Here is a 25,000-nt window from a genome sequence, read left to right as displayed (position 1 = left end):
GGCAAGACATGGGTGGCAGTAGCTCAGTTGGTAGAGCATTCGCCCACTGATCTGAAGGTTGATGGTTCAAATCCATAAACATCACAGGTTGAGCGGTCAGATCCACTGACCCACAGGTTGGCTGGTGTCATTCCAGCTCCCACAGATGAATGCTGTCATTGTGTCCTTGGGCAAGACACTTAACCCACCTTGCCCACAGTGTCTGCATACACTGGTGTGTGAATGGGTGAGTGGTTCCTTGTTGTAAAGCACTTTTAGTGCCTTGAAGGTGGAAAAGTGCTATAGAAAAATGTGACCATTTACCATTTAAGGACACAACAACAGTTATTCCCACTGGCAACCCACTGTGGCTCCTGATATTCCTAGTGGTCTCCCATCCAAGTACTAACCAGGCCCGGCCTTGCTTTAGCTTCTGAGATCTGATGGGATCAGGCTTTTACAAGCCGATATGACCACGCCGGTATGGAACATATGATTTTACCCCCCTACACTTGGGGACAATCTTTCAACCAAAAATATTCTTTTGGCTTGTAATTTAGCCAAGATAACCTTGGTACCAGTAGGTACCAGTATAGTTATTATAGTTATTAGTTGTTGTTTTTTCCCTCTACACATCTGGCACTTACAGGCAGTGTAGGCTCCCTTGAACTCGACTTGAAATGCTTAAGTCGGATGTATAAAGGTACTTGTATGTATTCCATAAATCACATATAGTATTAGAATGTTTCATTGTTTCATGTTTAATTTCTTAGTATTTTAACACTTAACACTAAAATGTCCTGTGGTGTGACTAGCACTTTTCTTAAATAAAATTTAGAGTCTTTTGTGTCAGGGACGTTCAATAAAGGTGCTGACACAGAGATAAGCATGTAAACATTATTTGATAATCTTACACCTTTATTGTCACTTTAAAATAAAAAAATATGCAAACAGTTTAATGTTGTAATTTAAAGTCATGCAGTGTGACATGAAAAATCACATATTTAAAAAAGTAGATTGAGCTCATTTATGCACCAATAGTTCTTGAGTTAAAGGTGCATCACATGCTTGTTTCTATGGATATGTTATTGCCCTGCCTGGAATGTTCCCCAGTATGATATTACTGTAAATAGCTCTACTTTACATTTATTCAATTACAGGTGTTTTTTGTTTGTTTTTTTTATGCTAAAAACAAGAATTCTGATTGTGAGGAAGGTCGCCTCTCCACAGCTCGGACCTGTAACTTGTTCTGATCTCCATGAAAATAGAAAGGTTTAATACTATACTGTAAAACATTACAGACGAAGCAATAACATCTCCGTGGAGAAAAGCATCTGACTAGCCCTACACCAGAAGTTACACAATGAACCTTTAAGGGTTTTTAACAAATTTGATAATTATAATTTTTTTATTTTTGTCAAATCCAACATTTCTGGAAAACTTTGAACATGCGCCTGTTTGATGTCCTGGAGTGTGACAGCTGTATTTCCTTAGAACATTACAACTCTAATTGTTGAAAATATATTCTTTAAGATGGGACAGTTACATAATTATTAAACTAACACTACAAACATGTTGACAAATTAAAATGTTTTTTAATAATTCAAGAGGTAATTGGTATGGCAAATTTGTAGTGTATGTCCAATGGAGTAACAAGAATCACACTGCAGGGCATGTTAAAATGTCGAAAATTAAAAGAATTACACAAAACATTATGTGATACGTTTGTGAAAAAGACAGTTGTTATAGAACTGATTTTTTGGATTTTGCTACAAAATCACATGAAAAAAGGTGTTACACCCTCAAACCCATAATGTACCCATAATGTCAGTGTGTGTAAAAACCCCCAGTTGTCCAGGTAGAATCCATGGCAAAGGAGAAATTCAATTTGTCAGATGGACAAATGTTTATTTACTTTGAAGACGTTTCGCAGCTCATCCAAGCTGCTTCTTCAGTTCTGGTCAGACACTGATGGACACTTCCTTATATCTGCCTGCTACACTGAAACTACTCTAGAACTAACACCCTACTTGTTTACAGTTTCTGTTGGTTAGCTAGGCCTGTTCATCTGTATTGAAGTAAGGGGACATATTAACATAATCAGACAGGACCATAATGAGTGTTTGAGGCCTCCATTTCTGTTCAAGGAAGGATTCTCTTTCTTAACAAAAAATAGCCTCTTTAACTCCCCTCTCAAACCAATTCTTTTCTCTGGCTAAGATCTACACCTCATTATCCTCAAAGGAGTGCCCCATGGCTTTTAGGTGGAGATTTACAGCAGACTGAGGTTCACTATGGCTCTCTCATGGTACATCCTCTTGTGAAGTAGCTGTTTTGTTTCGCCAGTGTAGTGCTTGCTGCAGTCTTCACTACACTGAATGGAGTAGACATCATTGCTTTGTTTGTGGCTCAGTGTTTCGTTCTTTGGGTGGACCAGTTTCTATCTTAAAGTGTTTGTAGGTGTGAAATAGACTGGGATTTCATGTTGTCTAGAGGATTCAAAATCTTGTTTTTACAGCTATGGGGCTTTTATGGAACCACAGTGAATGGTTTGGGTCAAATGTTGCTTAGCTGAGTAGGGCCACTTGCCTCATGCTTGCAATATTGCTTTGCAAGTACATTTTTCTCTTGACTTCTTTTAATTCTAACCAGAGAATGTTGTGTTGTTGTACAGAACGGAAGTCAGTGATATGAACCTAATGTTAGTACTACTTCAGTAGTGTACTTTGCCTACTTAGAATGTGAAGGCCAAATTCTGGTATTTTACCTTGTGATACAATAGAGGCATAATTTGTTTTTCAAATGTATTACTATTTGTTGTTACATTTCTTTTCAACCACAAAGTTGAGACCACTGTCACTTATGTATGCTCCCTTCCCCCTTTGCTGCATGATCACATGTTATCTACTCATGAAAACCAGATGGGAAGGTAGCGGAGGAACAACTAGGTGGTTACTTCATTGTAAAATACAAACATGAGAAATGTTTTTAGACTTCTCTACATCACAAATAAATCCTAGTTTTTGTTTTGTTGTAGTGATCAAGCTACAGTGAAACTAAGAAAGTACAGGAATTCTTTTGACTGTAGGATTCTTGAGATGTGAACTTGCTGAAGCTTTGGGCTGTCCAGTCTGAATCAGCAGGATGGGGTTTTCCTGTGAGGTTTTTGAAACCATGCTGCATCAGGTTTTTTTGGGAGAGGTTAGATTATGGATTGTCCACCTTTTTTGCACCTGTATTTTTATCTTCAATGCCAAAACTGGCAATGTGACCCATACAATGGAAAAAGTATTAGATATTGACCCATCTCCAAAGCTGGCACACAAAAAAATACAAATAACCCTTTGTAGGCATGGGTAGGGATCTGAATACACGCTCAATTCTGGAATCATTACAATGATTTAAAGTTAGCTAATGGGTTAAGATAGGTTAAGGTTATGCAAGTCACTATAGTAGCAACCCAGCTTTTTTTAATAAAGTAGGCATGTCAAGTGATAAAAAACAATGTGTTGATGATCTGATCAGAAAAACTAAAGTAGTTCTTTGGCGTGAACCCTCACCTTCTTGTTAAAAATAGTCTGTGTTACTACCTCACACAGGTTTTGTATATTTCCCGTGTCGTTGTAGTCTTTAATCATGGAACTGTTGGAATAAACAAAAGCTGACCACCTGCAGAGCTTAAACCTGTGGGCTTGTATTCTGTAGTCTTTCATTTTGTTCTCGTTTTTGCATTTGTACTAGGGCTAGGGTAGAGCCTTAACTGATGAAAACCATGTGTAACCTATATAACCACTATAGTTTCCACACAAATGCTGAGCTTCTTCATCCCACATTCTTAATATCAGAGAAACGTCCCTCTTCTGATTCATGCTCGGGTTAGTTTACTTGACGTGATGAATTAAAGCCTTTTTGCTATTAAGAGCACAATAGAAATGAACAGGACTTCCCCTGAGAGGATGTTTGTATGTTAAGTGGCAAAGGAAATGTCCAGCAAGACTGTGGGCCTGTTCTGTTTGACATGATGCTGTTACTCGTCTGGTTACTGGTAGCATGGTTTGCTTAAGTTTGTAAGTACGTAAACTGACTGATATGCATTGCATTGTAGGTTGTATGTCTGCTATATTAGGATTTTAAGAAGCTAAAAAGGAACCAGGGTATTGTTTGCAGGTTTGTCAGACTGGGGATAATGTGTACTTGTTTACTCAGGGCCCATTGCAGCAAAGGTGTATGTGTGAAATGTCAGGCATCTGCACTGTCATTGGTGTGTACTATTGTCACTATACGAAAAGCTAATCCATACTTTCAAATGAACATCTAGTTTAAGTACAAATTTTAGTATCTTGAGTTAGTTTTGTTTAACAACAGTCATTTTACATGGAGAGGACTAATCTCTCTCTTTGCAGTTGTGAAGTATGTGAGAGAAATTGTGCTGATGATGCTACATTTCTTTTCTCTAGGCTATAGAATCAGCTGGGAAAGACAACTGACTTGTATGAAAAGAATCAGAAAATAAACACTCGGGATTACTGTATTTTGCTCACACATTAAAAAAAAAAAAAAAAGACATTTGAGACATTTGTATTATTTGTAAAAGTACTAGTTTGAAAGCTTGGACACTAGGTTCTCTCACTTTGAACTTGCACCCATCCCCCACATTTTCACTGTTGGGTCCTGCTGTGCTGCCGGCCATAAGATGCAGTTGGAATTCCAGATGTTGTTCATGGAATTCTGTTCCATCTCTGGCCTCCAAATGTGACTCTGGCTCTTCGTTACCCCTCCTCCCTCTGCCCTCCCCTATATGAGAAATGCCTCGTGACTTCTCTGCACCCCCAATTCCAACAAAACACTGCAGCTGAACTAGAAACAAATGGTTGCTGTAAATCTTCTTGGCACAATGTGGAAATGCGTCATTATTATAATTACCATATAAAGCCCTGCTCTAGTAATCATAACATGTCATAGTCAAGGACCTCCACCCATTTTTACTGTCAGTCAACTTTACAGGTTTTAAGTTTTTCTTTAGTATACAAATTATAGTTTTTTTTTGTTCATTTTTAGCTTAACTGGCCTTGGAGTTTATCAAAGTACATGCATTGACAAAGTATAGTATAATAAATCTGTGCAGTACTTTTAGAATTAAGTACACTTAAAATCATCACTGAATGTGGCTAAACTAAAACTAAAAGACTGACAGTCATTTAAAATACTCAAGTATAAAGTGTACATTCCAAAGCGTGGTTTCACCTTTTTTATTAACACAGTAGATGGAAACCACAAACCGATTGCCTTCCAATATACTACTAAATACTAAAAACAGCACTATTAGGAGATAGTATTCACCCTCTTGTACTGTGCTGTAGCTTTGATGCATTTTCCTGATGCGCAGAAATTGCTTGACTATCCTCCTCATCTCTGTTCCTACTTAAGCTTTGGATCCAGTCTGAGTTTTCCGACCCAGTTTTATAGTCTGCCAGTTTCCGAGCCCCACTAACTCTCAACGGACCATTTGGGAGCAAGAAACCTAGAGGTCCAGAAAGACTTGAAGAATCATTGTGATAAGTGATATGGCAAGAAATATATAGCAGTTCGTTCAGTTTGTCAAATATAGTCCAGTTTAGCTGAAAAAAAACAAACAAACTTGCAAATAAAAGGACAGAGTAAGGTTTGCATTGTCTTTATTTTCAATAAAATATAACTGAAAACCAGTTACAATGTACAAAATGATCATTATTAATATCATTACTAATATTACCATTGTTTTATTACTAATCCCTGAATGCCATTTTAGCACCATAATTATAAGAACAAGAGTGAGCCATTTTGTGGTTTTCTTCTTTTATTGTCTTTTCTCCATATAATTAAAAAACAGTCAAGTTTCAGGAACATAATACCCTTTTCCCCATGGTCCCCACATATAAAATTAAGGCCACTTTCAAAACTGTATGTCACTGTCCAGCAGGACTTTTTAATGACAATGTACAAAAAACATTCTTTACAAAGAGGACAATAATAATAATAGTAACAGTTATAATAATGTCAACCACAAATCACAAAAAGAATCACTAAAGACACGAAAATAAAACACAGCTGTGCTTATTGCTTAACTCAAGGCTGTCCAAACATTTTTCACCGAGGGCCGCACAGTGATCCTTATTTGAAGCGGAGGGTCACAGACTGGTGGTCAGTACAGTGGCTTAACTCCAGATGAGTGTATCTCATGCTTCATTAAGATGTTGCTTATCCTTTTCCCTTTTAAGTTAAGTAAGAGTTAACTGGCTCGGTTGCATTGCGGACTGGATAAGACAACAAAGGGACTATGTGGCTGTTGTTTGGAAATGTGTGTGACTTTTTGGATCAAGTGTGTACAAGTGCAGATTGTGTTCACCAGAGTTTTCACACAAAAACAAAGCAACAACATGCTAGAATGGGGTCATGACAATGCAAACTGAAGCAGACATTCACACTGAAACAAACACTGACCACTCAAAAAACTATGTGTAAATCTTTGAGAAAAAGCTAGGATAAACAGCAAAGAGCTGTCGTCAGTAACCACAGGGAAAGAAGCAGAGAAAAAAAGGAGGGAAAACAAGTGATAGAGCAGAAAGAATTTTGCAGTGGTAAAGGATATTTGAATTTGCCCGTCTAGCACAACTCACTGCTCTGTCTCTTGTTTGGTCTCTCTTATCTGTGCTGAAACCACCTCTCTTTTCAATGTTATCCTTTTGTCTCCTGCTTCTTTACTTGCTCCCTTTGTTTACACCTTGTCCAGTAAAGATCGTTGGCAGTAAAGGAGTCGGCGTGGTGTACCATAACGTCGGAAAAAGACCAGCGCTGCCAGTGTCGCAATCACACAAACTAGGAGGAACAGAGGCACCACCACAGCTGCAGCTCCGCCCCCGCTACCTGCCCCTCCATCCTCATCCACCTCTATAATGATTACCTCTGTCTCGTCCTCCGTCTCCCTTTCTCTCTCTCTCTCGCGCTCTCTGTCTCGGTTTCTGTCTTTGTCCTCTCGCTCCTTTTCTTTCTCACGTTCTTTGTCTTTGTCGTGTCCATCTCCACCTCTTCCACCGTCTGTCTTAGGGTCTTCGTTGGGACAGCCCATCCAGTCACGCAGGGCAGATTTGGGATATCCTGGTTCCACGCGCATCATCTGGTTGTTGAACTTCCAGTATTTGTTGGCTTTGTAGAAGTAGGTGTATGCTAAAAGTAGGGAAAATACCAATAAGCAGTCTAGCTCAAAAAGTGTTACAACTCAGATTTGGAGATCCTTACCTTGGTCTTTGCTCATGAAAGCAGATTTAATGTTATCAGGAACCCCCTGCCACACACTTACAGCTTTTGGATAGCCATCGTCAACAGACCGTGACTGCTCATTAAAGCGGTAATACCTTAACAGGAATAAGGAGTTTTGTTATGTATTGCATCGATCAACTAAGCGATTAACTAGTTACACTAAATGTGAGCCATACTTTTATTTTTGGTTTTAAAACATTTTGAAATCACACCACTTTCATAGTAATTGTTTGGTGGCTAATGGAAGTATTTTGCCTTGCAGACCAGTTTCTTAAATTGTCATATGATGCATAGTGAAAAAGAAAGTGACTAACTTGTTTCCCCTGAAGTAGAATGTTTGTCCTGTTGGTGTGTAAAAGAGTGCTGCATCTATTCGATCTCTAGGAAGTCCAGAGCCCATTTCAGTTAGTGTTTTTGGGAACCCTGAGTCTAAAACAGACTCACTGAATACCCAGTATCGATCACCTGCAGAAACCGTAAAACATTAGTAAGAAATACACTGGAAACATAGACACAAAATATAATATGTCTCAAAATATCTTTACTATAATTGGAATCTGAGTACCTTTAAAGAAAGCAAATTTTCCATCTTCCCTTTCAAAGGCAGAATTGATGTGAGTGGGCAATCCTCTCCAGAAATGTCCAATGGGCATAGGGTATCCATCCATGACATGGTTGTTTCGTACTCGCCAGAACCATTTATCCTGAAGAGATAAAAATTACATTATAGCAACTCACCACTTAGCAGACCACTAGTCTGAACCAAAAGTATTTTGGCTTGGAAAAACACTTCACTCATCTGTGTTGTAATGATTTTCATATTCAAGTACCTTGAATACAAACATTTCTCCTCTCAAAATGGCAATTGTGTCAAAATGTCCCTCACAGATGTTTGGGCCAAAGCGAGGTTTGCCAGGAGAATAAGGAGGTTGTGTTGGATCATATGGTGTATGAGGTGTAACACGAGGAACATTAGAGCCTACAAACAAAGCAGATGTTCAGTTCAATTTAAGATACTATGATTTTTTTTGTCAATAATATCAACATTTTATGACATGTGAATACCTGCACCATAAAGTTGTTGGATTCCTCTGCGGTCATCATCTGGAAGTTGGAAGTTCTCAGTGTCCATCCACTGATAAAACGGTGCCATAATGGCAGAGGGGTCATTGGAGTGCTCCAACCCCAGGGCATGGCCCAGTTCATGCACAGCAACCAGGAATATGTCATTACCTAGACAAACAATTATTTACTTTGAATTAAAATGTTCATTTGTTTAATCTCCTTGGCCATGAGATGCTTATAGAAAAGGAAGTTTCATAAAATAAACATATATTTAATCACTGTGATATGTGATTCACACATCTAAAAAGTGCTCAAGAGTCACCATTTCATCTTCAGCTTTACCCCAGGAATAAACACTTCTGCATTAATGTGGTAATAACTAGGGAGGACTGGACACAGCAGTTTAAATTTGAAACCCATGAAGACAAAAGGCTTAGGACTCCTAAAGAAACTCCCAGCATCTATGTACACTATGAGTCACTAGTTTAAATAAAAGCAGGCAATTGAGGAAAAGCCCTTAAATGCCATTGCATTTCAACACAGTCTTACCCAGTAGGTCTCGGTTTCCAATAGTCCATGGCTCAGCTGCATCAAAGTGAGTGTCTCCACCGATGCCATTACCAGGGAAATAGGCATGAGCCAGGAAACCCCCTTCTCCATCAAATGGACTGCTGTCACCATGAAATCCTTCAGCAAAGAAGATCATAATGTCGGCAAAATCCTCCACTTTGTCCCGAATGTAGCTGTAGGGGATTTCCCTGAACCGGAGAGGGGTCACACTCTCCCAGACCTTGAAAGCCTTCCTGATTGCTTCATGGGTGTCATGCTCACCCACCTTCGGAGTGTAGTTTTGGATACTGCACAAAAGGAGAAGTAAAGATTTAGGTTTAGGTTATTTTGGGCATATGGCAGATTGGGTAATTTTATTGTTTACTCACGAAAAAGTGATGTCATTTTTGTTCCATTTCAAGCCCTGGACAGCATATCTCTTCCTTCTGAGGTTACTTTTGAGCTCAGCACCAAATTTATCAGGAACGCCACAACGCGGCCGCTTCATTGCCCTTAATGGTATTAAACAATGTCAACCCAGTAAGAGGTACATGTCTACGTGTGCAAAAAGTATTTCAAAAACGACTTACTCAATAGTATTTGTATCAAAGGTGCCAGTGACAGTGAGGCCATAGAATCTCTGCATACTGGCAATTGCTGAAGTGACAGAGTTTGGAGAACGAAGAGAGTGGGTCCGTAAATCTCCTGGGGGCAGATACCCATACTGCTGCAGCCATGACTGTTGGACAAGGAAGATGAAACAGTGACTAATAAATATAAACACTGATAAACATAAAATTAAGAAATGGTATGCAGTTTTAGATTTGACAAAACACCTACATATATCATCTAGTGGTCTTTTTTATGTGTCTGCGATAAAAACACATTCCACACTGACAGCAAAAAAACCCACTAAAATAGTACACAGTTTTAAAAATTACGCAAGTTGGAGCAACAAAATGTTGGCAGACCTTTGCAAAATAACTAATGGTAGTGAACTGATACTCAGCTCTACCATCTTAAAAAACAAGCCTTAATGTTTAAACTGTGTCAAACAAACAAAAAATCTTGTTTCATTTTTACCAACACCAAATTGAGTTGAAAAAAAAAACATACACCATTTGCTTCAAGTTGTATTTTCAGTCTTAAAACTTGACCTTGCTTTGCCTCTAAAATCTTTGAGTTTCCATCCAGTTCTGGTTTGACAACTCAACAACTGCCAACACACTAAGAGCTTGATGATCAGGATGAATATAAAATAGACAACTTACTACACCCCACTTCTTTTTTTTCAGTTGTGATTTCAAAATGCTTTATCTTATTTCTAATAATCAAATGTCTTTGGATTGCAGGCAAAAAGCAAAAACGAGAGTAGTAATTTGAATTCAGCAAACAGCGCATAGGATCATGGGAGTGTCCAAGGGTGAGCGAGCCTAAGGCCTTGGGCAACCTCAGCTAGTGTCTCCACTCCAGCCCTTTTGCAGCGTCAGACAATTTTTTTTTTCTGGGAATTTTCTTCCTCATCTCATCCAAACCTCAAACTCTATATCCATGTCTCTGTCACTCCACTCCTTTGCTACTCCCCATTCTGTCTCCCTCACTCTTAAGGACAAATCATGTGTTAAGACCAATTTAACACCACACCCATGAGATAATTGATCTAAATCTTACCTGTTGTTTATAGTGATGAAAAAGTATAATGTTAAGGTTTCATCATGCACAAGCAAATATAGTGACTGAATAAACAACTGACCCACTCCTTTGAGTTTGCACAAAAACATGAGACAAGAGGGTAGTGATTATATCATACACCAATAATGGGTAACCTTTCTTGATGAACTATATTCTTTGCACATATTTGTTTGAACAAAATTTGAACTCCAGAATTACGAATTTTGTAGCTGTGTGTAGACTTTTTTTTTTTTTTATTTCTTTACTAAATGAGCATGCTGGGAGACCTTATTATCTTCTAAATAGTCTCTGGCACTTGGTCTGTTTTAGGGAAGCATGGAGGTCTGCGTGGTTAGTCTTTGAATGACGCTTTTCTGGTCGTGACTCACCCGTGGAGCTCCGGTGGACACATAAAGACGCAGTGTTAGAACACATCTGCACCAGTGCCAGAGAGAGGAGTAGAAGGAGGAAAGGCATAGGTTAGTCAGAACAAGTACCTGCCCAACTTCTGTGATCTCCTTTTAATGATTGTTGATTTAAGCAGTGATTTTTGTATAGTCACACTGGCATCACTGAAAAAATATAGAGCTTTTCCTTTCTTCTTGAACTCAGGCAAAAGGGGCCCATTGACACTTTATATTGTTTTAACTTCATGACTCCCACACTTCTTGGATAGATCCCATAGGTGGCACGTCTTATTCACCACTACAGCAAGCTATTTCTGACTACAGAAATTACCTGAGTAAGGGGAAACGGTCTCTCTTTACAGTGTTATACGAGCTAACAGCATATGCAAAGGCTAGTCTTTGAAGTAAAATTGTCAAAATTGTTTCACTGTGAAAGATGGTGCCCTTACTTGTGATCTGAAGGGCCAAACCTTTTCAGTTTGAGCTATAAGTTGCTGAGTTCGTGTGCGGTGACTTTATTGTTTAGTGGAATATCTACAAGCATAAAGCAACGGTTGCTATGCATGTCAGAGCCATGCAAAGGACAAGAAAAAGTGACAGGGATCACATTTCAGCAAAGAAAGAAGTCAGTTGTTCCATTTACTGAAAGCCAAGGGTAAAAAACCCAATGATGATGAGGCCAAGCTTATACCATGTATAAAAACCTACTACCCCACATAAGCCCTTTGCCTGTATACCCATGAGTGCAGAACTTAACTACTAAAACAAAAAAATGTCATAAATCAAACCTACTTACTGTCTTTGGGGCTTTTACTGTCTGAACGATACATCACCTCCTCCATATGCGAGTATATAATCATACCAGCTCTTTTAACTTCCCCATAATAATGCATTTCTGTGAGTCTTAAAAATACACTACAAACCTTACATTTGGCTCTTAGCTCTGTACTCCTATGAATGGGAAATTAAGTAATGATTTTACTCATTATGCTATTTCCTTTAACACCTTATATCTTTGTTCAGGAAATTGGCCAGACCACCCTTTGGTGTTGACTCAGAAGTAATGCACACTCTTCCTTCCTTTGTCACATCCTCAGGATAGAGCTTAAATCTCTACTAACACATCTCTGTTCATTCATCCTATCATTCATCCCCATCATGTCATTCATCCCCATTAGATTTTGTTCACTTTACTTCCTAAATTACATCATTCTTTGCCACAATGCCTGCCTTTTAGTCATCAACAGTGTCCTCATTGTATTTGCTGCTTTGTACTTCTTTCATGACCATCTGTCTGGCTATGTGGTCATTGCTTTCTGATGGTTCCAAATATGTGCTTTTATGGCCGTCTTATAGAATGTAGACGAATACCACACCAAAATAATAGTACAGATGAAAGTAATTCACTTCTGTAGCTTTACCAAATTTTCTTCCCTATTCAGATACCTGCGCATGTGTTATATCTAATATAAATGCTCAATATTGTATAACTGTACCATAAATGGCTTTTGTGAACTTTACCCAAATCTTGGCACCATGATAAATGCCTTCATCACTTCATGTAGCTTTAGTAGGTCAGTGAATCGTATTTCACTACCACAAAGGAAAAAATGCATTTGACTTCTTTAACACAGCACTGATATGAAATGTTACTGCTCCTGGATTTGAAGACTGAAGAAGACCACATGTGTAGGGGTTTTGAAATACACTGACGTAATGGGGCAAATGTAGCATACACTTGATAATGGTCATTCTAGGCACTAAATTAAAATCTTCATGATATGGTATAATAAAACCACAACAAACTCTGCCATGTGTTTATTTAAAACGTTTATACTTCTAAACCCACCTCACCCATTGGCCAGGTCATAATTTAGGACAGATGTCAACTATTACATTTGCCCATCCCTCTGAATAATATACAGATGATGGTTCCTCTGTACTTCTCCTCTCCCTTTTACCCTTCCCACAAATTTCGCCCCTGTCTCTGCCCCTAACCACAATACAAGCTCATGCATTTCTTTCTCATTTGCCTCCTCTCCGATTTCTTTTGTTTTGCCATTTCAGCGATTTTTCAGTACTTTATGAGCACAATCATCATGATTCGCTGTTTCCTCTAACCCTGGGTCACAGCCCTACCCAAGCAAGAAGACCAGCTGACATCATCCCGGAGCAGAACACAAACATTTTAGGAGTCAACAGATGTCGCATTTATAGTATAATTCACTTTGAGATAAGCGATGTTTATAAATCACAGATTGTTATATCATACGGTTTATTCGTGTAATCCTCCAATCATCCTTTGCAAGAAAACTAGATTGTAGGTGAAACTTAAATCTGATTTAGGCTGCAGAGCTAATAGGCCTATTTAACTCCTGATTGGGATTATTTTGGAATTTGTGTTTAGCTATGGCTCTTCAAATTTGGAATGCATTTCAGTGTTAATGTTTATGAATTTTACTCACACTGATACTTTTACTTATACTTATATTCACATTCTAATCATTCAGCCTACTTACCTCCGGGTTTATCTGTCGATCTGTGGCTCCTTGTGCGCTGAATTCCCAAGACAGGGCCAGCAAAAGCAGTCGAGCTAGACACTTAAGCCGCGGGTTCATCTTTTTCTCTCCCCAAAACAACACAAAGCGAACTACTCAGACTGTTATCTTCGATTAAATGTTTGTCATAACATTTGTAAAGGTGTGCCAGAGCGCTTTGAGGAGCGAGAGCAGTGAGGCGCAGGACTTAAAGTACGCAAAAAAGTCAACCTATGTATCTTCAAGAGTAACAATCAGCCAAAATCAGTTTGTGCATTATATCCACAGTCTCATCGGATTTCTGAAACTGAGCAGGAAGTTCTGTAGCGCGTGAAATCTCTCTAAAAAGAACCAAGCACTTTGTTCCAGTTGTGCCAGCTAAGTTTGTTTTCATGAAAGAGGCGTAACTCTTTGTTGCTCGCTCAGTCTCTCCTATCTTCACCGACTTATTATGATCGACCCATACTCTTCGGTTTCTTCTCTTTTCCAGTGAGTGCTGCAGACGTGGTAGTAGATACTCCCGGGAGACGCTTGCATGAAACTAGAGGCTTGAAATCGTCCCACTCCAGTGTGCCCGCCTCTTCAACATAACCCACTGTCAGGTGACAGTTAAGGAACTTTAATGCAGAAAATTAATTTGCCGCCATCGTAAAGTAAAGTAAACTCAACTAAAGTAAAATTATTTCACGTTCTGTGTAGTTTTATTCAGATTTCGGACCTAGCTAAATATTTTACCACCACAAATTACCACTAGGCTTATATATATATATATATATATATATATATATACCTATATATCTAGCTGCTCTAGTTTTAAGCATTTACACTTATAGTTGAAAATAAATTATGACTTGCACTATCTATGCATATATACTGTACAAAATACCTTGTAAATAAATCTAATGTCTCTCGACTATAGTATAAACAGAAATGTGTAATTACGTGGCGCCCTCTATTGTACTATTTCATAACAGCAGTGCATTTTCAGTAACCAGTGGTGTGGTACTGTACAGTTCTGATATGTCCATATTTAAAATCTAAGAAACAAATATGCTATATCTCCTCATGTGTGTAAATAATAATTTGATGCAAATCAACGTTTTGTTTTAATACTGGGAAACTGTGACATACATTTAAGACAGGCATCAGATGTTTATCCTCAATTCATGGTTTAGTAATATCACAAAAAGGCAGTTACAGATATTAAGGTCAAGAGTTACATTGAACACCTTATGCTCACTGATAACAAGCTATAGGACTGTGCTTCTGGCTTGACAACAAGACTAATAAAAAACACAATGAAACATTAGTTTATCTGATCTACACATGGATGACGAGATTCTGCACAGACACTGTCTAGTTTTATTGTTGGCGCAAAGTAGGCTATATTTTACAGGTTGGTTTTTTTGATTAGATTATTTCTCAGCTCCTGGATCAAAGAAACATTAAAACTATACCTACAGCAATCATTAGCAATAGTCATAATGAATAAAAATTAAAATAAATGCAAAAAGAGGGAGATCTGACATGTTATGAAATAGTCTCTCCAAACTACTATGGACACCATAAACATGTTTTAAAACTTAAACTACTTTCATCAGTTTTACTCTCCCTTTAAGATTTGAGCACTAGTCTTGTCTTTATTAAGCACAATAGGACACACATTAAATTACAATAACTATCAATCTGACGGCTTGATTCATGATTTAAAAAACAACACTACACAAAAACATTTTCACCATACAGTAAGCCATTGCCTACTGTGCTATGACGGAAAGCCTATGTTTCATCCCCTTTATGAGCCTCAACAGCAGCTCTTGACTCCATCCTGGATCGAGCAGAGCGCACAGACCGGGCAGGCTCAGTCTCCCCCTGGCTGCCTGAGGGGGCATCATGAGTCTCAGCACCGGTGTTGAGGAGGGTTTTGTACTGGTTCCAAAAACTAGCAGAGCTCCTTGTGGCAGGAACATTCAAGGAGCTCACTGGAGTTTTGACTGTATCAGAGCTAGAGCGGCTGCTGCGTGCTGATGGCCGAGTTTTTGAATACACTCCATGATGTTTCATGTGACCCTTGAAAAAAGAGGTTTGAGTAGTTTATATTTACTCACAATACAAGTAGCAAAGTAGTACAAAATATATAAATTTTTTACCTTCAGGCCACTGCGGCTGGCGTATTCTTTCCCGCATTCTGCACAGCAGTACGTCTTCTTCTCTGGACGAGACATAGGTGAGGGGAGTGTTGGAGTTAGGCTTATGGGCACATCCACTGCTTCACTAAACTCTGCAGTGTCTTCCTTTTCATAAGATCCATAATTAAAATGCTTTTGTGTTTCTTTAACAAAAGCAGAAGATGATGGACTGTTTACTTCACCAGCAATTGGATCTATTGTCTCCAAAGCGGATGGTGTTTTTGGGTCTTTATCAGACACGTGGTCCTGCTTTGGTGTTCCAGATTTGGAAAGATTGTCTTTCTCAGCTTTTGCAGGTTCTGGTGATTTGGATTCTGACAGAATTTGTTGTGTATTTACAAGAGAGGTTTCTTGATTATGAGTTGGTTCAGGTGTTAAGCATACCAAGGTCTCACAGATGTTTTCAATGGATGATCCAGAACATGGGAAGATATCAGAGGAAGTGGATGCCTCAGCTTCTTCCAAATCCATGAGGGACTCTACAGTCTCTGCTGTTGTAGACATGGTGCTTTTTGTCACGCAAGGTTCTGGTAATGCATTCGAGAGAGACCCCTGAGACTCTGCTGTCTGCTGATCACTAACTCCTGTGTCTTGTTCTACTTGCTGGTCATCTGATGGGAGCATGCTACTGATTTGATCCACACTTCTTGGAGGAGTGGGTTCTGTACAGGGATCTGAAGGGGAGTCAGAAATAGGCTGTGTGGTGAGGCAAGGACTTGCAGATGGAGAATTGCATTCATCTTTTGATTTTGCATCATGAGTAACATTCACAGAGAGAGTTGCAGAGGTTTGATTTTGTGAATTTAAAGCTGGGCCCTTTGGCAGGTCTGTCTCAAAAAAAGGTGCTTTGCTTGTGCCTGGTTCAGTGGACTGACCCTGACTTTGTGGCAATGCTTTCTCATTACACTCCTCTGAAGTTTGAGCTGTGGGATCATCTGAACTACCTGGGGGCAGCTGCCCACCAAGATGCATGCGTATGTGGTGCTGAAGCACAAGAGCATTGGTGAACTTGCGTTGGCATAATGGACAGGAGTTCTGGACACGGGCATTGGCTGGTCGAGCGTGGTGTGTTGCCAAATGAGATCTCAAACTGCCTTTGGTAGAGAAGGATCGGCCACATAACTTACAAGGAAATGGCCGCTCACCAAGGTGTGTAGCCTGGTGTAAGCGCAGTGCACGTGGACAACTCATAACTCTTAAACAAACGCTACACTGATTGGCCACTAAATTGCTAGTCAGCCCTATCATATTGTATGCTGAGAGCTGGCTTCCTGCCAGATTGCTTGATCCATTTGCACTCAATCCAAGAGCTGCAACTACATTATGTGCTAAGTTTGAAACCGAAGTATCAACCAGTGCTGAGGATGTTGGGGATGCCATTACATAAGTTGTTGAGGTGCTGGCATTTGTGAAACAACAGCTAGGTAGACCCGATGAAGTAACTGTACTGCTCGATGGCACCCATAAAGATGAGGTTTGAGAAGACACTTTTTCTAGTTTCTCCACCAATCTTTGCAATTTGGATGTTTCAGATGTAGGTATTGAAGTGGCCACTGATGAAGACAGAGAGCATTGGGTAGTGGTAGATGGACATGAGGGTCTCTCTAAAGACGAAGATGTAAATGCCATTGGAGAATGACTAGTTGAGGTGAGGTGGTGCAGGTTTGGATTTGTAGGAACTGGAGAGCGCAGAAACCCCAAAGCAGGATGACTGAAGATGGAGGCAGCAGGTGAAGAGGATACAGATGGAAAAAGAAGCTTGGAATGTTGGGCTAGTTGGGAGTAAGGACCAGGAGAAAGAATAGGGACATGGGGAGGGGTATTTTCATCAAAATGCTTTGAATTTTTGAATGCTCCCGTGAGTGTAGAGGGTGAAACCAGTGGAGGGCTGGAGAAGAGGGAGGAAGATAGAGCAGAGGAGGTCGAAGAGGAGGCAGTTGTTGAGCTAGCTGTTATTGAGGCTACAGCAGCTGCTGCTCTGTTAAGCTGTAACAAAGATTGTGATAATAAAGCCAGGTCCACAGTAGGAGGGAGAGGTAAGGATGAAGGAGTAGATTTTTCCGTTCCCCCTCCTGATAAAGCAGTACTTGAACCACTGGCCTCTGGCCCTTCCTCAAATCTTTTTCTCATCTTCTGGCTGTTCCCACTATTCAAGCTCTGCCCAATGTCCAAACCTCCACTACTCCCTAATGCCATCCCAAACAAAGAAGGAGGAAGCAGTGAAAGTGAAAGTTCTGGGTTCTGTTCTCGATGGCGAAGGAAGTGCACCTTCAGGTTTCCTCTTGTGGTGAAGCGACTGAAGCAGACTGGACATTGGAAAGGACGCTCACCTGTATGTGAGCGCAGATGTATCTGCAGGGCTGAGTCACTGCTGAAGGATTTGCCACAAAAACGACAAACATGCAGAAGGCGGCCAGAGGTGGAGGCAGAGTCTGCCTCAGAGGCTAACTGCTGAGTGTGCTGACTATTAGATACTGATGTAGGCATTGAGTTTCGTGAGGATAAACTACTGTGCCCACTTAATGGAGTTGTATTTGAGGACTTCTCATGAAGATGACGACTGGGCATAGCTAAAGAGAGGGCCAGTGGAAATGTTGAGGAAGCCATGGGAGAAGGCGACTGAGCGGTTGATTGAGGAGTAATTTTTGAAAAGACATAAGCTCCAGCACTCCCACTGGAGCCTTCAACTGTAGGTTTGTGGGGCTGAAGGATTTGAGATAAGGAACTGCTTTGTTTCGGAGGTTTGTTGGTTGCCTGCGTGGGAAGAAGAGAGGAGAAGCATGCTAACAGAGGAGCCACAGAGGTGGCTGGTTGAGTTCCAGATGATGTAACTGCAGGGCTTGGTGCACGCTTGTCTCCTTCCAGACAGAGTTGAGGAAGTGTTGATAAAGAATGTTGTGAGGGTGTTTCTATATTGTAAGATGCACCACCCAACCGCAGCACTTGTCTACAGATCTCCTCTGTTATCTGCATCTGGTGAATCTGCCTTTGCTGGAGCACACGCAGCTCTTCCAGAATTAGGGCAATGCTGAGTTGCATTCGAGGTGGTGCAGCAGCTGCAGATGTAACTCCTGGGCTCGGGACGGGGGTAACAGGACTGGGCGGTCCCTCAGGAACGCGACTTGGGCTTCCAGGATGCAATGGAGGACATAAGGAGGCACATGGTGATGATGAAGAGGAGGTTGTGGTAGCTGATAGCCCCAACTTTGGAGAAGCCATTTGAGAATTAAAGAAGATTTCTTTTAGGGAAGATGTGAAGGAGATGGAGGGCCTAAGAATCTCTGGTGTGGAAATAAAAGGCGGTGTTTCAAGAGGATGACTTTTACAGCAGGTCTCTCTGGTGGTTTCTGTGCAAACACTGTAGGGTCTTTTCTGAGATAGACTGGAGTTACGGGAAAGCTGAGATCTTTGCAGCGTGATGGATGAGCCCAAAGAAGAGTCTGGGGTAAACAATGAAGCGTGTGACTTCACTGCCAATGGAGTATCTAAAAAAAACAACAACAAATAAGTTACATTAACCATTACAAATACAAAAACAAATAATTACAATATAATTTTAATAACAACCACTTTAGTTCCCATTGTGACTTTCCCCTTTGTCCTCCCATCTTGTCTGCCTGGCCCTGAGACCACACATGTGTAGACAGAAACACTTGCACTCAAAAGCTTTTAGTGAAAAGGCAAACTGTTTCCAAGACAATAGGACCTCAATCAAATTTTATCAATCAACATCCATCATCTTAACTGAGAACAGTGTGAAATATTTGTAGGAAGCATGGCCAAAGATAGAGAATTTAGGACCCAAAGAGTATAGAAGTGGGATTACAGACACTACACATAAACTGAGCACAAACCAAGTAAATCAAGTAACTAGAGTCTGAACATGCTTCAGAGCCTGGCAACAAAGCTCTAAGATTATAGATTATAAACAGGTCAAAGGCTTTCAAGTTATATTAGTACTGAGGACCATTTTTCATCATATTATATAAACAATTTTATATTATTTTAGTGTTTTAACCAATAGATTTGCAACTGTAACATCAAAACCACTTATTGTTATCGTCAATGCCATCTTTGTGTGAAAGTAAAAGACATGTTGTTAAATCTTATTAAAACAAATACATCATTGGCCTTTAGTAAGAGAATTTTCTGTAGTCTATTTCTCACCATTCTCTGGTATCCGACTGGCAGCTGAGGTCAGGTACAAAAGCTGCTGGGGTTGTTTCTGTTTCCGACGGGACATGCCTCTGCAGGACTGGACCCACGCAGGGGACCAATGGCCAGCAAACAACCTTAATTTTATCTATCTGGACACCAAAAAGTAGGCAACTAAATTAATAAAAGTTTACAAAAATAAGTATATCTATGAAATGCTACATCCCGCTCTGAAAAATTTGTGTCACAAAAAAAAGAAAATAAAACTTTGAGCATATTGAAGGCGAAAGAGCCAGTTGACATGTGTGACAGTGTCTCTCAACAAGTCTCCCTTTTCACAAATTTCACCATTGGCTCTCTTTCCCTTTCTCTCTTTCATTACACACAGCTCACTTGTTCATCCACTACTTTACATTCAAATGGCGAGTGCATGCTCCTTCTTTTGAGCCAAGTGTCCCCTGCCTTTAAATGAAAGCCTATTGCAATGAACTTCATCACCTAAAAATCCTTTCCTGATTTAACATGACTCACACAAGTAATTTGCGGATGTGTAGCTTTAATAGGAGGGTCAACACAAGTGCACTTCACTGTGTTTAAAGATACTTAAATCGTCCAAACTTAACATAAAAATATAGTTATGCATGTCATCATTGCTGTGGGGAATTCTGTGACAATCAGGGTTAGCCTGTGTAAATGTCTTGAATTATGTGGAATTTTGGTATTTGCAACAATGGAAAGGAGGCACCACAGCTGAGTGCACATCACCCTCTTGGAGCCTCACCAACACATAAGGCCAGTGACTGGACACAATGCCCTCTTTTTATCCACATCTCATTGCTTAACACGTGCTGTAAAAGCCCACACCATGGAAGGAGGACTCTATACCTCTGCTATTTTTGCCTATTGATCTCTATGAAATCATTATTCATTTCTAAATAAAATAAGTCTATATAGAAATACAATTTTGAATAATAATGATGGCATAAATGACTGTGTATGTAAAATGTGATCATATGTTGTCTGTAACAGGCTTATAGTCCTATAATAGGCCCATGTGGCTTACAAAATAATACTTGCAGATATAATATGGATTCATATTAGAGTACAGTTTTTAAGAATAATGGTGTTTCTTGTTCTTTTTCCAGTAATCATTCAATTATTTTTGTTAATTAATTATCAATCATGTGGGCCTAATTATTAATTAAAATGAAATGATCATGTGCCCTAGAGCAATGAGCGCAACTGTTGTCTACACTTTACGTTCCCCCCCAAAAATCCATCATACAGTCGATTTTGTACAGCTTTTTATCTTAGGACTTAGTTTTCGTATTTTTGTCGTGCCATTTTGTCTGTAGGCTTCAGATGTCTTCGACGCCTGACCTTAGTTTTGATCACTGTAGGCGCGCTCCAACAAGATACTGTACCGCGTCTGCGACCTGTTGCGCGCAAGGCGCGCTCCCATATCATAACAAGTTATGATTCATAAAATTATGACTCCTCGCAAACGCAATCCCGGATGTGCTTTTCCCCACCAGACCATCGTCGTCGATTTGACCACCTTAAACATAAGATCATAACACTTACCATGTCGGAAACGATGATCTTTGGTAGAAAATATTCGTGGCAAAGGGTCAAAAAGCAGACGAGGTGGTGTGATCCGTCTCTCAGCCGGGACACTGGCGCTGCATTTCCCTGTTCACTCCCTGGGATGCGCAGTCGGACAACCGCATTTTCTGGTTCAATTATTTATCTCCGTCTCCAGTAGCTGTTTTAAACCACTCGGGGGACAAAGGATTTGTATGTCTGGATGTTTTACCTTATGTGCACCTGTATGAAAGCGAGACTGTACATCAGGCTATAAGCTAACCCAGCAGCAGCTAATCGTAGGGGGGGTTCTTTCCACCACTCCTCGTTTTTGTGTTTGAGGGCCCGCTCCTGTTCAGCCTGTCTGTTTCCTCTGCGGTACCGTCTGTCCGTCTGTCGGTCGGTAGCTGTCTGTCTGTTATAATTAATGGCCCTCTCCGCCAGACGGTCCTGTGGGAGACGGTGGCCACGATGCTCTGTGTGCATCTAACATAAGAAAGACCTCTCCTGCACGAGCTGCTCTGTTTAAGCACAGGGTTCCTGTGCCGTCTCCTACATTCAAGTCTCTCTTAACAGTGCATTTTTACTTACTGAACTTGCCAACGTTAACAGCCCTGTTTCAAGGGCTTGAAATTAGTTGTTTTAATAATTTCCTTGCGGCATAATATTGCACTGAACAGCGATAGCTATGAGCCTATATTTTCAATAAGCACGACTTTATACAGGCCTATTCTGTTTGCATTTCTGAGTTCGTTATTTTTCACACCAGTCTATAGGGGGCGGTGTCTTTCTTGAAACATCTGTATGCTTTACAGATTTGAGCCAACATCATCAAAGGAACAATGAGTATCATTTGTTGATATTTTATAGGCTGCAGGGGTTTTTTTTGTCTTTCATTTTATTTAAACTCAGTGAAGAAAAGAGAATGGATTGCTTGCTTTAGAGTGGGGCTACTTGAGACTATTATTTGGCTAATTAATTATTCAGATGATTATGTTTTTTGTTTTTTGTTTTATTTATCTATAATTAATCAGAAGGCAAAATGTGAATAAGAAAAACCATTATACATCAATAATAGATACCTGATCAACTTTTTCCTTTGGAATAGGCAGATCCTATGATCATGTGATCTTTTTGTGTCCAGTGCCTTGACAGAAGTGAACACCAGGATGTAAAGACTTCCTACAGGATTAACTTCCTAAGCACTCCAGTGCCGCTTATCAATGGCCAAAGAGTCACAGTGCTGGGTCATGAGCAGGTAATATGCTTTTATTTTTTCATTGACTTTTAACAATCAGATGATATGACCGAGATGAGCTGATACAAGTTTGGGTTGTACTAAAGCATAGAAATCCTAAGGGTGAACTGAGGTCAGTGTGCAGTCAGTCTGGGATAATCTCCTGATCCCTTGGCTAATAATACTGGTGCAACGTCCATGATAAGAATTCAGATTAATTTAATTTTATGTTGGACTGACCTGTTGATCTGTTGCCTGATCATAAAAATGTGTTTCATTAGTAAATACAAAATCATCTTAGTCAAAAGAAATAATTTTCATGTAATGTTTCTTTTAATATTGTGTAGTTTCTTATAGGTGCATCTCAGCTGCTGAGTCACAATGGGCTCTGTCGAGGAAGACCTCTCTTGTTCTGTTTGCCGAGACATCTTCAGCCAATCTCAGCCTTTGCCATGTGGACACAGCTTTTGCTCGTCATGTATCCGTGAGGCATGGATTGACTGCAAACGTCTCGCCTGCCCACAGTGCCAGGACAAGCCATGTGAGGTGCTATGTGACTGCTGCCCTCTTGAGGCAGCAAAGGCATTGGCTGTGAAGACCTGCTTGAGATGTGAAGTGTCTCTATGTGCCCAACATTTACAGCCTCATTTGGAGCGACTAGTGTTTAGTAGCCACCTGTTAGTGGATCCACTGAGTGACCTTTCCCTGCGAAGGTGTCCCAGTCATTCAGAGATATACCGCTATTACTGCACTGATGAGCGCGTGTATGTGTGTGGGGACTGTCTGCTGGATGGGAGTCATGCACAACACCAAGTTAAGGCCTTGAAGCAGGTCGAAGACGATCTGAAGGTCATCAATATCCTAATTTTACAGATGTTTCTGTCTACTTTCAATACATGAAATGAGAATATTAGCATATTCATATTCATACTGCATTCTTCATACTGTTGGGTAATGTATAATAATCACTACAAAGGTTGTAGTTTTTTATGTTTTACAGGCCATTCTCAATGTACTGCTTCAAAAGGCAGAAGACAAGATACAAAATGGGGAGAAAATTCTTAAAGAACATGAAAATAGTGATTGCACTGTAATTGTAAGTCATAACAATCCTTACATCATTTAGTTTTGTTGATCTGTTCACATGCAAGATCTATCTTTTTCTCTTCTATAGGAGTCATTGAAGGAGGATGAGGTCCAGGTGGAGCGCATGGGCGCAGACCTGGAAACTCAAGTGAAAACCCTGGTCATGTCTCTAAGGGAGCTGACCGAGAGACAGAGGCAGCAGATCATTGAGCGCGTCCAGGAAGACTGCACCAAAGTGAGACGGGATGTGAGCCAGACACAGAGTATCCAGGAGTACCTGTCCGCGCTGCAGGCAGAAACAGACCCCTTCCTGCTCATTTGGGTAAGACTCAGTGCTGATCACACAGTCTTATGTAAGCCAATTTATCTTCTCAACAAGGGGTGTATGTTTGAGAAATGGATCACATACTGCTTTTGTGCAGCTTCACTGTGTGTTGCCAATTTTTCTGTACTATTTATAGATATAAAGATAATACTGTATGAATTTGAGTTACCAGTAATTTTATTTTATGTATTTATATATGTATTTTTTGTATTTCAAATACAATTTTGAAACAACCTACTATTCTCAGTTTTTTACTCACAAAGGATTTCATATTTCTTTTGCATTCTCTTAGGCTTTTCAGTCAGATGACACAAAGTGAGTCTTACTTTTGATCGTTCTTGTAGATGTTGTGTCTTCAACTGTTTGATTGTATGTAATGTAGGTAGAAAAGGCACATAGACATACATAGAAGTCACACAGTAGATTCCAAAACAAAGCAGTAGTGGGCAGTTTTTAACTAGTTGTTTGCCTTTTTCTGTATATTTTAGACTTTTATCTGGCTTGAACAGCCCTCCATTCAATCCTGACCCCATCAGTTTGGACAGGAAGCCCATCTTAGAGGAAATAGAGAGAAGGTACAGAGAGTTCATCACATCCACTCTGCGCAGCCTCAGTGAACTCAAGAGGGAGCTATGTAAGTCCATTCCTTTTGATGAAATGTTTGAACAAAAAGTACAAACCTAAATTATTACTAAACTATTTTTCTACATCCAGTGACCAGCCCATTAACCCTGGACTTGAACACAGCTCATCCTCTTCTGAATGTTGCAGAGGACCTTCGTTCTGTCACTCGAGTTAACAGGCACCTGTCCCATCCGACTCATCCTGAACGCTTTGACCACTGGCCCCAGATCCTCACAGTTCAGTCTGTCTCCTCTGGGACACACTACTGGGAACTGGAGGCTGAAGGCTTCTGGGAC

General features: G+C 40.1%; 3 protein-coding genes and 1 pseudogene across 3 annotated transcripts; 1 reads left to right on the top strand and 3 right to left on the bottom strand.

Moving 5' to 3' along the window:
* Positions 1-341: 341 nt before the first annotated feature.
* Positions 342-460, bottom strand: LOC129408448 (5S ribosomal RNA; annotated as a pseudogene).
* A 5,177-nt stretch (positions 461-5,637) lies between these two features.
* mmp14b (matrix metallopeptidase 14b (membrane-inserted)) lies at positions 5,638-14,060 on the bottom strand. The gene is made up of 10 exons (XM_020935990.2): positions 13,487-14,060; positions 9,480-9,628; positions 9,279-9,401; positions 8,890-9,197; positions 8,341-8,508; positions 8,106-8,254; positions 7,841-7,979; positions 7,590-7,740; positions 7,255-7,370; positions 5,638-7,182 (listed from the first exon to the last, which is right to left on the bottom strand). Exons 1-10 carry the CDS (start codon positions 13,583-13,585, stop codon positions 6,734-6,736), a joined length of 1,851 nt encoding a protein of 616 aa, XP_020791649.2. The 5' UTR covers positions 13,586-14,060; the 3' UTR covers positions 5,638-6,733.
* On the top strand, positions 12,464-25,000 carry trim110 (tripartite motif containing 110; the record flags this gene model as incomplete). The annotated part of the gene is made up of 8 exons (XM_055151952.1): positions 12,464-13,287; positions 22,577-22,690; positions 23,017-23,518; positions 23,670-23,765; positions 23,844-24,077; positions 24,373-24,395; positions 24,569-24,714; positions 24,795-25,000. Coding segments are annotated over exons 3-8 (1,173 nt in total), but the record flags the coding sequence as incomplete, so codon positions are not given.
* sall2 (spalt-like transcription factor 2) lies at positions 14,626-22,028 on the bottom strand. Its single transcript, XM_055151579.1, has 4 exons — positions 21,433-22,028; positions 19,861-20,000; positions 15,655-19,178; positions 14,626-15,574 (listed from the first exon to the last, which is right to left on the bottom strand). The coding sequence occupies exons 2-4, from the start codon at positions 19,934-19,936 to the stop codon at positions 15,284-15,286; spliced, it is 3,891 nt and encodes a 1,296-aa protein (XP_055007554.1). The 5' UTR covers positions 19,937-20,000; positions 21,433-22,028; the 3' UTR covers positions 14,626-15,283.

The sequence above is a fragment of the Boleophthalmus pectinirostris genome, unplaced genomic scaffold (genome assembly GCF_026225935.1).
Source record: "Boleophthalmus pectinirostris isolate CB_2022bp ecotype Guang Dong unplaced genomic scaffold, ASM2622593v1 HiC_scaffold_16, whole genome shotgun sequence".
Taxonomy (NCBI): Eukaryota; Metazoa; Chordata; class Actinopteri; order Gobiiformes; family Gobiidae; genus Boleophthalmus; species Boleophthalmus pectinirostris.
The sequence above is the reverse complement of the archived record's forward strand: the minus strand, read 5'-3'. Positions and strand labels throughout refer to the sequence as shown.